The 13,349-nt window shown below is 37.8% G+C and overlaps 1 protein-coding gene across 1 annotated transcript in view; it reads right to left on the minus strand.

Annotated features, from left to right (window-relative positions):
• Positions 1 to 236: 236 nt before the first annotated feature.
• RHBDL2 (rhomboid, veinlet-like 2 (Drosophila)) overlaps positions 237 to 13,349 on the minus strand; it is a 41,400-nt gene continuing 28,287 nt past the window's right edge. The window contains 4 exon segments of the mRNA XM_008565866.1: positions 237 to 789; positions 1,572 to 1,633; positions 5,428 to 5,488; positions 7,392 to 7,492. Of these exon segments, the coding sequence (XP_008564088.1) occupies positions 610 to 789; positions 1,572 to 1,633; positions 5,428 to 5,488; positions 7,392 to 7,492 (404 nt within the window). The 3' untranslated portion in view covers positions 237 to 609.

Genomic DNA, 13,349 nt, shown 5'->3' on the forward strand with positions numbered 1-13,349 from the left:
TAGCATACATTATACGAAGTTATACGATTTTTTTTTGTGGCCAGTAAGGGGATCATAACCCTTGGCTTGGTGTTGCCCGCACTGCGCTCAGCCAGTGAGCACACCGGCCACCCCTATATGGGATCTGAACCTGCGGCCTCAGCGCTCCCAGCGCCGCACTCTACCAAGTGAGCCACGGGGTCGGCCCAACAGTGATCTATTTAAAAGTGATAATTAGGAGTCTGAAACAGGTATGAAAAGTTTTTATTATCAGCATAGTACAATATTCATGAATTCTATCAAGCAGTCTCCAAAATACATCCTCCAAGGGGAGCAAGTCTCTTTTATACATTACAAAGATGTGTAACATATGCCTGGGAAAACCCAACCTCTGGTTTTCACTACCCCTTGTCTTTTCTCTCTTCCTCTTCCCTTCCTTTGCATTCAGATGCCCCTTCCTTAAATCCTAAGATCCTTTTGTAAGCAGTCCTTGCAACTGATGAGTTGAGCGTTGTTTTGTCCTCTTTATAAAATTGTTAGCATCTGCTGGAACTTCTGTTTCTTCATAGAGTTTTCCTTTGTTTTTCCCCAGATGGCTCTTTTTATTAATCAGCTTATTTGGGGGGCAGGTCAGTTTGCTGGGGATAGGAAAATGTTGAAAAACACAGCAAATACGACACATGCTAAATAAGCAGCAATTGCTATCCAAAACCTTGGATCTCTCAGCAGAGCCTTGTCAAAGCAGCTAAACACAGTGTAACCTATGGACATTCCAGCAAATCCACCTGCAATGTGAGCTGCAAAAGACACCTTTGGAGAAAGGGGGAGGAAATGGAAATAAGTGAAGAAAATGCTAATTGCAGATTTCAGTTGCTTCTTTCTTACTCAAACACAAATACCATCATTGTCAAACAAGTCTTAAAAATCTGGAGACCGAGGGAGCAAGGCAAAAGAGATGCAAAACTCCATGTGCACAGAGAGAAGGAGATGTTCTAAAACATGCAAAGCTTTAAAATGTCATTTCACCCACTCTCTGAGTACACAAGACAGAGCCATTGTTTCTCCTTGAACATCATTGCATTTAAGGTGGTTCTATATAATGCCAAGAAAAGAGCAGGAGTTGAGGTGCCATGAGGGATCTCTATAGGAGCATAATTTGATCCCATATAAATGAGATTTCAGAATTAAAACACAAGCAATAACATACACCCAAATACTCAAATAGAAACTACCAAGTTCAGAGACATCCCAGCAAAACTGGAAATCAGTTTTCTTTGTATCATAAATTCATATGGTCCAAATTTTTATTACTGTTTTCCAATCTGCTTTTTATCTCTGTGGACAGGGAAATCCCTTCTGTCCTATTTTGGCAGAGCTACCAATAGGTGGATGCAGCAAAGTAGAGCCCAGTGATCAGGGCTATGAGAGAGTTAAGTGACAAGGACAATCCAAAAGTCTGATTTCCTTAGGAATTTTTTTAACTTCCAAATAGAAATTTGACTACTCTAAATCACAGTCATAACCCCTATTTGATGACCCATTCTGATGGATAAACAAATTTTTATATTAAAAAAGGACAAAACTGAACTCACCGGAGACCCATTTGCAGGGACAAAGAACCTTCTGTAGAGAGCAAATCCCATGTCCGACGCAACTAGAAGGAAAAACGCCCTGATGAAGCCCCAGGATCTTTACAACAGTGTGCCAAATGCTTTTGGTTCCTCTCTAATAATAGTAATAATAGCTAACATTTATTGAGACACTATGCCATGTGCTGTTCTAAGAGCACTACATGTATTAATTCATTAATCCTCACAACAATCCTATGAAATAGGTATTGTCATCCCATTTTACAGATTCATTCATCCAGAAGTATTTATTGATCATCCTCTACATGCTGGGCACTATTCTAGATGGTAGATGTACAACAGTGAACAGATGAGACAGCCCTCCCTCCTGGAGCTGATGGTCTAGTGGGGGGAGGCAAACAAATAAGTACAACAGAGTATGTCAATTGTGCAACGTGCTACGGAGAAAATGCAAATAGAGGAAGGAGAATGCGGAATGCCAGGAGGACAGTATGATTTTTAATAGGAGGGTCAGGGAGGATCTCCCTGAGAATATGACATTGGACAGAGATAAGGGAGCAGGCCATGCTGATATGTGAAGTAAGAGTCTTCCAGGCAGAGGAAAGAGCAAGCACAAAGTCCCTGAGGCAGGAACATGCCTGGTATGTTTGAGGAATACCAAAGCAGTCGATCTGGCTGTATCCATGATTTTCACAGTCTAGTTCTCCCCCAAAACCAGCAGCATCAGCATCACCTGGGAACTTATTAGAAATGAAAATTCTCCAGCCCACCCCAGACCTATTGAACCAGAAACTCTGAGGGTGGGGCTCAGCATTCTCTGTTTTAACAAGACCTCCAGGTGATTCTGAACTAGAGTTAGGGATAAAGTGGTAGGTGATGAGATCAGACAGGTAGCAGGGACAGATTATGTAGGGGCTACTGTAAGGACTTTGACTTTGAGTGAGTGACAGGAAGCCTTTGAAAGCTTTTGAGCACAGGAGTGACGTGATCTGAATTGTTTCTAAAAGATCACTCTGGCAGTTATACAAGAATTAGACTCTCAGGGAGCAAGAACAGGAGACCATCTAGAATACTACTATTGCAGCAAAACACGTGAGGAAGGAGGGTGGTAATTTATATATAAAGAAACCAAGACACAGAGGTCAGTACTTGCCAAAAGCCACGCAGCTGAAAAGCAGGGACAGATTTGAATGTTAAGCAGTCTGCTGCAGAGGCTCCACTCTCATTCACCACACTAATGGCCTCTAACTACCATCAGGAGTTACTGGATAAGCCACAAAAGGAAATGAGTCCACATTCTCTGATGGCACCATGCGAGTCAGAACTTAGACATTCTTCAAGTAAGTCAGCTCTGTGCTGCAAAAGGAGCTCCCAGGTTTCTTGTCCTAGAGGAACTCTGCCCTATACGTGCTATGCTTGAAACATCTCTTGCAGCTATCTCATTTCACACCCATCCCCAAATTCCCTCTGCTCTACTTAGCAAGCCACTGTGTCCTAGGAGATGGAAAAACCTAGTCCTTGCCTTTGGGGAAATAGCATCAGGACCATGTGTTCTGGCTAGTTTCCCTTTAAATACTATATTGATGTTGAAGTCACTGGACAGAAATTGAGGTCGAGGAAGTCCTCAATATTAATCTAATTGTAAATGACTATTACACAAAATGCTGGATAAATGAAGCTGTATCATATTTTCCATCATCATTTGCATTTCCTGATCCAGCCTAAACAACACACAGATAGGACTATGGAAGTATAAGAAAACCTTTTCCAGAGAACAGGACACGCTTAACTGGAATCAGTTACTTTGGTCTAGTCTTCCACAGTAGGAGGCCTCCTCTCAAAAATTCTTTGTAGCCATTTGTCAATTTCTCCATCCTAGTTCTCTCTTGTTTATCTTGCCCCCTTCCTAGGGGAGTTTGCTTCTGGGTTGCTGCAGCCTCTAAACTAAGACATGTCTTCCCAGCTAAAAGGAAACCCTTATTCCAATAAACCAAATGTTTATCCTCATAAAAAATGTGACACTCACTTTAAGAGAGTTGCTTTTATAAGGATATTTTTAAAGGATAAAAACGTGAGATTTCCATAATTTTTCCCAAAGGGTAGTTCGGTAGCTTAGTTAGAAAACACATCCTAAAAATAATGCTTGATGAGGGAAGGTTCTTAAAGCCAATTGTCCTTCACAATTAACATGAATATTTACCATTGAAAAACGAAACAAAACTGAATACATGTTTCCAAGGAAATGTGTTTCAAATAAAAATATATTTGTATCTTATTCATCTGGTGTGTGCTGAAACTCTTTTCATTTTCAATAGTAGGTAAACCAGGCCAAAGAAATTTTAGAAATGACATGTGCCAGGAATTGGGGAAGGTTAACATTAGCATATCCTTACCTACGCATAAGATGTTGGTAGGATATCATAAAAGTGCATCATTTATTGATTTTATTACTTACCTCAAGAATGACATAATACTATATAACCTGTCTTTGAAGATACTCTGTGTATGAAGAAAGGGTTTTTACTCCAACATTGAAGAGTATTACAGAAGGGCATTAAAACCATTTCCCCATTAAGGGTATGAGGCTTATCTTACAAAAGTCACTCATAATTACCTAAAAGAAGCAGATTGACCAAAGACCTAGGTAACTTGTGTGACAGCATTTTTCTTGGTCAAATGATTCAACCCTTGGCTCTGGTTGTGACTGTTAAGTCAGGAGACAGCCCTGCTTCTACAGCAAGCCTCCTAGCTTCCAGACGCTTGCTCTCCTTTCTCTGCCAACAATTTTCCTTTTCTTTTGGATTTCTTGTGGAGAAAAAAATTCTCTACAGTATGGTATAAACTATAAACAAGTGAATTATTTTATCTCAGGATGAAATATTGGTGTTTTTTACAGTTAAATGGTTCATAAACTAAATTTAGTCTCTGTCTACAGAGGTAGTTGCCCTAGTTCCCATAATGTGCATAAATGAACTCTTGATACTAATTAGAATGGTTTTTTCTTACTATGTGCACAGCCAAAATCTCAGGATTTATCAAGCGTAACTTCTGCCTTAGCTTTCAAGTCTGACTGTACAGTCTGACCCCACAGTCTGTCCTTCTCCCCTCAGCCCTCCGTGTGGATAGAGCTTCATCTGGAGCAGGTCTAGAAACACAGGTTACTACCCTGCCTCTGCTCTTGTTTTCTTCTACCTTGTATGGCCTGCTATCATCCAAAATCTACCCCTACTTTCAGACTCAGCTAAACTTCATCCCCTCTCCAGATTGAGTGTTCTTCCTAAACTCCTTTGGCGTGTAATTCTTAAATCCTTGGAGATTTCAAAAGCCACATTAATCACACTCCTAGTTTCCGGGCCTCTCAGTTCCTTTACCTCCACTCTCTTATCTTCAATCCTCAACCACTACATGATGCTTAGATCCTAAATCTGAATATTTAGAAATTTAGAAAATTTAGAAATTGAAGAAGATAGAGTACATCAGTGGTCTCCAAGCTCTCCCTTTGCAGACAAACTCATGTACAGATTTCCAATATATGAAAGAGAAAGTCCATCTATAAACCATAAATGAAGCTATTGTGGTTGAAGTAGAGGGGGTACTTGGAGCTCTACTCTCTTGGCTTCCCCCACTCAAGAAAGAAAAAAAGCAAAAACACATCACTGGGGGCGCAAGTCTAAGAACCACTCGTGAGGGTCTGTGAAAATTCTTCCATTTACCGTTTATGCTTAGGGCTATGAAGCAGACAATTCTTTCTGGCTCAATGGCAATCATCCTCCATGTTAGTGTTTGGGAAGTGTGAAAAGGCCTTCTGTGGTTGAACCCATAAAATTAAAGGTATGAAGCATTCACAAAACACACTTACTTATAAGGATGATGATCAGTAGTCTCACAATTCCAAATGCAGGAATCATTTCTCGAAAGTTCTTGCAAAGAGATAAATAATAATAATATAAGCTATCTATTTGCAAAGGAAACCTCAGATCTACTCCCTCTTCATCTGCTTTTCAATTAAAATAATATTGAGTGTAAAATACTTGCAAAACAAAGCATGGGTGTACAGTTTCAAATGTATTTGGGAAGTACCATGCCAGTGCACTTTGGAGAACAAGATGAAACGAGGTTTAATTTCATGAAATGAACGAGACACAATTTTATTAGCCAGAAATAATCTAAATATAGATAATATAAACCAATCTTAACATATCAATAAATAAAGAGATAAATAAATGCTGTCAAAGTAAGTCTTATGAAATAGTCCCAAGCTTTTTGATTAATATTCATTTGATACGTTTGATTAATATTTGATTGATGAATATTTGATTAATATTCATCCTCTTTCCCAGTACTAGTTAGCAAAGACTTAACTAAAATTTGAATATTACCTTAATTTTTTATCATCTTTTTTAAATTTTATTTTTAATTACCTTAATTTTTTGAGACAGTTTCAAAAAAATTGAAAATGTTAGTCAAAAAATATTGTTTGATTTTAGCTTCAAAAAATCTCAGTCCAGCTTGCAGTACCTCCACATATCATAAGAGAACTGCTAAGTCAGACATTTCTACTTTAATTTATTGAGTTACTTCTCCCTTCCCTTTCAAGTTATTTACTCCCTTTCCAAAGAGTAAAGATGCTGAAATAGTTGTGTTTATTGTAAATAAATTATTTTTCAAACTGTTGTGACCATGACCTAAGGTAAGAAATAATTTATATAACCACCCAGTACACACATAATTCAAACAGTATTTACCCTTATTATACATGATACACACTATTTTTTTCTTTTTGTTTAATTTTTGGCCACAATCCCTTAAACTGAGTTCACAATTACCAATGGGTTGTATCCAAAGATTAAAAACCATTTCTCTAAGTGACTTCTATATTTGGAACAGCTTTATAATTAATTGTTTGATATTTTTCTTCCTAGAGTATATTTAAAGTATACCTAAATGGCTAAAGGATTAAGAACTAGTCAAGATTTTAGCTTGTTTTTAAAAGTGGTTGGCACTCACTCTGTCATGCTATCATGGGAGTATAAAATGATATGCCAATTTTGGCAATTTGGCATATGCATATTAAAATATAAAGCCTTCATCCAATAAATTCACTTCTAGGAATTTATTCTACAAAAACAATGACACAAATGCAAAAAGATAAATGTAAAAAAAAAATCCTGACAGTATTAATTGTAAATGCAAAAAGCTGGAGTCACCCCAAAACTTTTTTAATGAGAGATTCATTAAATAAATTGTGATGCTGCTATATAGAGGATGCTTGGAGCACCTGTGAAGACTGGAGGGATCTCTATGTACTGACATGAGTACATGGTCAGGATACTCTACATTAAGATACAGAACAATATAAGGGTGATTCCATTTTTGTAGTATTAATATTAGTAGGATTTTTGAATACATATAGAAAAAGATCTGAAAGGATATATATATATATATATATATATCAAACTGTTAACAGATACTATATTGGGAACTTGACTTTCTATTTTCTAATTTAAAATTTTATTTAGTATGAATTACTTTTGAGATCAGGGGGAAAGAAGATAAAATATGAAAGGAAAACTCAAGTGGCCATATAATTCTCGGAAAGATAAGTGCTCAGTAAATACTGATAAATGAAGACTCCCTTAACTAAATAAGTTATTGTTTGTTTGTTTGTTTTTTAAAAGGTCCGTAGGGCCGGCCCAGTGGTGCACTGGAGAGTGCACCGCTTGGGAGCGCAGCGGCGCTCCCGCCGAGGGTTCAGATCCCATGTGGAGACCGGTTCCCACTCACTGGTTGAGCGCGGTGCGAGCGCAACACCAAAGTTCTTACCACTAGAACATTCATAAAATAGCCTCCCATCAGAGCATAGACTCCTCCTGAAGCACCCACAAGAGATTTGAGTGGGTCAAAGACAGAGCTGGCAAGGGATCCTAAAGAAATAAAAGACAAAGGATCAGATATGACTATAAGAATCATGAAAGATAAATCCTAATCTAAGGTAAAAATTTGGGAAGTTTGGACCATTATATTAACAAGAAGCAACAAATTCATTCTGTCCTTTCCATACTGTAGAAGTACAGCGAGGTAGGCTAACTACCTCAATTTCTCTGAAATATTAAATATTCATTAGAAAAGCAGTATAACAGTGACAAGAGCACAGACTCTGGGGCCAGAATTATCATCTGTGTGACTTGAGGAAGTTACTTAACCTCTCTGTGCCTCAGTTTCCCTACCTACAAAATGGGGATATTAATAGAACATACCTCAGTGGGATGTCAGGGGAAGTAAATGAGTTGATATACATATCATGATTAGAACACTGCCTGACATATATTGCATACTTGTTAGCTATTATTTCAAAATATCCCGCACATTTAGTCAAAACTATTAAAATACCTAAGACATTGCAACATTTTATTATCTAATGGCTATCTTTCTCATGGAGCCAGGATGTGGCCTCAGAGTCCTTCTCAACATACCATTCAATCAGATTCCCCAAACAAGATGAAACCTGTTTGCTAACCCAATCCTTGATTTTCTGGACCAAAACAAGGCTTTGCAAATACCTTATGCAAATTCTAAGATGTTCTCTCTGCACTGCTCAGTTCTATTACTTGGTTTCTTCTTTTCAAGGCCCTCCTTCATTCCTTAGGATACAATGTAATACAATACCTACTTTAAGCAAGAAAGACAGTGTCTTACCTTAGGAATCTACAAATAGACAAGCAAACAACTACTATAAAGTGCAAAGTATAACAACTACTATGATCAAAACAATAAATTTGCTGTGAGAGCACTTAGGAAGAAATGACTTTCTCAGCAGAAGGGTGGAAGCCTGCTACTCTGTGGAGGAGGAGATAGCATTTCAATTAAACTTTAAAGAATCTTTAAGATTTGGATAAGGAAAACAAAGGGAAAGAAAGTAGTCAGGACTTAGGGAACTGGAAAAGCAAAGACACAGAAACAAAGGTGTACGGATAACTGAAGATCAGTGAGAAATAGTCCAGCAGGGTTAGAGCAATGATTCTCAAATGTTAACCTACAGACTAGGGCTGGCTGGGGTGCTTACATCAGGATCACATGAGAAATTTATTTTTAAAATATAGATACATATGTTTTCTTCTGGCCATGATGGAGTAACAAGAATAGGATTTATCCTCCCGCTTGAAAAAGCCAAAACCACTGGACAAAATATATGAAACAGTGGTCTTCAAGATACTGGATATCAGACTACAAAGAACAGTAAACCCTGAAAGACAGGAAATAAATTAGGTGAGTTGTCTGTTTGCCTGGGTACTGCCCTCAGAGAGAATACAGGCTGCTGTGCATGAAGGGGGAACCCAGGCAGATCCCAGCAAAAGCTGATAAGACAGACTTTAGAGTCCAGATAGACTTAGGTATCTATAGTTTGCAACACAGGGAGAGTTGCACAAGAAAAAACTCTGGAAAGAGAATGTGAGAAAATTACCCAAGATATATCACGACCAAGTAGTGTTTATCTTTTAAAAAAGCAAGGCTGGTTTAATATTTGAAAATTAATCAATGTAATCTACCATATTACAAATTAAAACAGATAATAAAAATATATTCATCTTAATAGACACAGAAAAAGCATTTGACAAAATCTACACCTTTTCATGATAAAAACACTGAACAAATTAGGAACACTGTGCAAGGAAAAACCCACAGCTAACATCACACTTAATAGTTAAAAACTGAACCTTTTCCTTCTAAGATCAGTCTCTACTTCTATTCAACACTGTACTGGAGATTCTAGTCAGTGCGGTAACGCAAGGAAAAGAAATAAAAGGCATCCAGATTGAAAAGGAAGAAGTAAAACTCTCTCTATTCACATGCAACATGATAATCTATACAGAAAATCTAATGAAATCTACAAAAAAAACTACTAGAAATAACAAGTGAGTTTAGCAAGATTGGAAGATACGAGATCAATATAAAAAAATCCCTACATTTCTGTGATAGCAGTGAAGAACCAAAAATAGAAATTTTTAAACAGTATCACTTACAATACATCAAAAATATGAAATAGAGATAAATCTGACAAAAAGTTGCAAGACTTAAACAATGAAAACTAAAAAACATGCTGAGAGGAATTTTGAAAGACCTAAATAAATGGAAGGATATACCTTGTTCAAGGTTTGGAAGACTCAGTATTGTTAGGATGTCAGTTCTCCCCAAGTTGATCTATAGATTCAATGCAATTCAAATCCAAATCCTAGCAGATTCTTTTTGTAGAAATTGACAAACTAATCCATATGGAAATGCAAAAGACCTAGAATAGCCAAAAACTTTGAAAAAGAGCAAAGTTGGAGTGCTAGCACTTTCTGATTTCAAGGCTTATTAGAAAACTACAGTAATCAAGACAGTATGGTATTGGTGTAAAGATATACAAATACATGAGTGGAACGGAATAGAAAGTACAGAAATAAACACATATAATATGGACAACTGATTTCAACCAAGATACAAAGGTAATTCAGTGGAGAAAGGATTGTCTTAACAAATGATGCTGGAACAGACATCTACATGCAAAAAGATAAACACTTCAATCCATATCTTGCACCACATCTAAAAATGGATCCTAAACGTCAATATAAAGCTTAAAATTATAAAACCTCTAGAAGAAAACATAAGAGAAATCTTCATGACCTTGTGTTAAGCAAAATTTATTTGATACAATAATAAAAGCACAATTCTTAAATTAAAAAACTGAAAAATTAGACTTACTCAAAATTTAAAACTTCTACTCTTCAAAAGATAATGTTAAGAGACTGAAAAGACAAGCCACAGACTAGGAGAAAATATTTGCAAGCCATATATCTGATAAAGGACTTGTAATCATAATGTATAATATATAATGCTATACAGAATAAGGAATATAACCCAAATCATTTAAACAGACCTTTACCAGAGAAGGTACATGACTGGCAAATGAGCACATGAAAAGATGCTCATAGTCATTAGTCATTAGGAAATGCAAATTAAAACCCACTGAGTTATCATTACACACTTAATAGATGGGCTAAAATTTAAAAAACTGACCATACCAAGTGTTGGTAAGAATGTGGAGGAACAGGAACTTCTAGTGAGGATGTAAAATAGTACCACTTTGTTACCATATGACCTCACAATTTCACTCCTAGGTATAGACCCAAGGGAAATGAAACTATATATCCACACAAAAATGTGTTTGCAAATGTTCACAGCAGTATTATTCATAATAGCTAAAAAGGAGAAACAACCCAAATGTCCATTAACTGATGAATGGACAAAGAAAATGTGACATATCCACAGAATGGAATATTGTCCAGCAATAAAAATGAATAAAGTACAATACGTGATACAACATGAATGAACGTTGAAGACATTATGCTAAATGATAAAAGCCAGTCACAAAAGAACACATGTTGTATGATTCCATTTGCATGAAATGTCCAAATGGGCAAATCTATAGAGACAGAAGTAGATTCGTGGTTGCCTAGAGCTGGGACAGGGTTGTGGGGTAGAAAGTGGGGGATGACTGCTAACGGCTACAGAGTCCCTTTGGGGGATAAAAATGTTCTAAAATTAGATTGTGATGGGTGCACACCCTGTAGATTAACTAAAAAACATTCAATTGTCCACTTTAAATGGGTGAATTGTAATGGTATGTGAATTATATCTCAGTGAAGCTATTAAAAAAATTTGTCAGTTTTATAAAAGTTGAACATACCAAAGGTCTTCAAAAGTTCATGGAAGGATTTGTATTATCTTTTAATTCAATTTTTCCATGAACTTTTTGAAGTACTCTCATACCCTACCATAGGATCAATTCCTAGATATCTATCCACAAGAAATGAAAACATTTGTCCACACAATGACTTGCACACAAATGTTCATAGCAAGGACTGGCCGGTTAGCTCAACTGGTTAGAGCATGGTGTTATAACACCAAGGTCAAGGGTTCAGATCCCTGTAGTGACCAGCCACCAAAACAAACAAGCAAATTTTTCATAGTACGTTCATTTGTAATAGCCTCAAAGTGGAAACAACCCGAATGTCCATCAAGAAGAGAATGGATAAACAAATTGTGCTATATATACCGACAATGAAATACTATTCAACAATAAAATGGAATCAACTATTGATACACATAACATAAAATCTCAGAATAATTATGCTGAGTGAAAGAAGCCAGACAATAAAGAGTACATACTGTACAATCTCATTTATATAAAATTCTAGAAAATACAAACTAATCTGTAATGATAGAAAATAGATCAGTGGTTGCTGGGGAGAGGTTGGGGAAGGGGAGTAGGTTGGGGAGGGTGGGACAAGGATGGATTCCACAGAGTCATAAGGAAACTTGGGGGTGTGTGATGGATTGTGATGATAGTTTTGTGGTTATATACACATATCAAAACTTATCAAATCGTACACTTTAAATATGTGCAGTGGATTGTGTATGAATTATACCTCACTAAACAAACAGAAAAACAAAAAAAATACATATCCCAGGACCATATACCCAGAGATTTTGATTCAGCAGATCTGGGTGATATCTGAATAGCTTTATTTGTATCAAGCTCTCCAGGTGATTCTGACCATCAGTCAAATTGGGGGACGCTGCTCCAGAGTGCAGATCCATGCTCCTCAGTCTTTAATGTGTATACAAATCACCTATAGATTTTTTTTTTCCTTTTTGTCTTTTTTCGTGACCGGTAACGGGATTGCAACCCTCAGTGTCGCGCCCATACCGTGACTGGCAACGGGATCGCAACCCTCGGTGTCACGCCCGCACCGCACTCAACCAGTGAGCGGACCGGTCTCTATATGGGATCCGAACCCTCGGCAGGAGCGCCACCACGCTCCCAAGCACCGCACTCTACCGAGTGCGCCACCGGGCCGGCCCAGACCTATAGATTTTTTAAAATGCGGACTCTGATAAGTATGTCTGGTGTGGGGCCCAACATGCTACATTTTAACAAGTTCCCAGGTGATCCCAATGCTGCTGATCCATGGACCACACTTTTCCAGGAGCATCGGTAAGGAAACTAGGATTATATCATGTATGAAGGAATCTAGAAAAAAAAGCAAAGCAAGAAAGGCAGTGAGGCCAGGTAGTAGAAGGTAATGAAGAGCGTTCTTGGGTGTTTCAACTATCTTTTGGCCACTGTAAGTTTTTTAAGAAGGGTATAATATAACATCTGTGTTTGAGGAAGGTGACCCAGGCAGCAGTGTAAAGGATAGACCAGAATGGCACAGAGATACCTACCAAGAAGGTATTGCAGAAATAGGCAGAGGATGTGAACGGGTTACTCACATTCTCCCTTCGCTCTGCTCTGAAACTAGGGCAGGGCTGAGTCCACAGGTTGAAATTAAGCCCTGGGGGAAACAGGGGTGTAGATGCTGGAGCCAGGCAAGGCCTGATCATTGCAAAAGGATTACAAGGGCAGGAAAAGATGGGTGTGTGCAGAAACAGAAGGAGAAGGTGGAGAAACAGGATCCAAAACAGGAGGAGGGAAGTTACCAAATCTATCTCTTTAACACATCTTTTGACTGCTTCCTGCTCTCCATCTGCACTGCCACTGGTCCCTGCAAGATCGCAGGCCCTCATTGCAATCCTCGGCTCCAGGAGCTGCCAAACTTCTGATCAGTAAAAAAATTGTCAGCACTGTAATGGGTTGAATTGTGTCCTCCAAAAGATATGTTGAAGTCCTAATCCCCAGTACCGTATTTGCACATAGGGTTGTTGCAGGTGCTATTAGTTAAGGTGAGGTCATATTGG

This window comes from Galeopterus variegatus, unplaced genomic scaffold, assembly GCF_000696425.1.
Source record: "Galeopterus variegatus unplaced genomic scaffold, G_variegatus-3.0.2 Scaffold209, whole genome shotgun sequence".
NCBI classification, from domain to species: domain Eukaryota; kingdom Metazoa; phylum Chordata; class Mammalia; order Dermoptera; family Cynocephalidae; genus Galeopterus; species Galeopterus variegatus.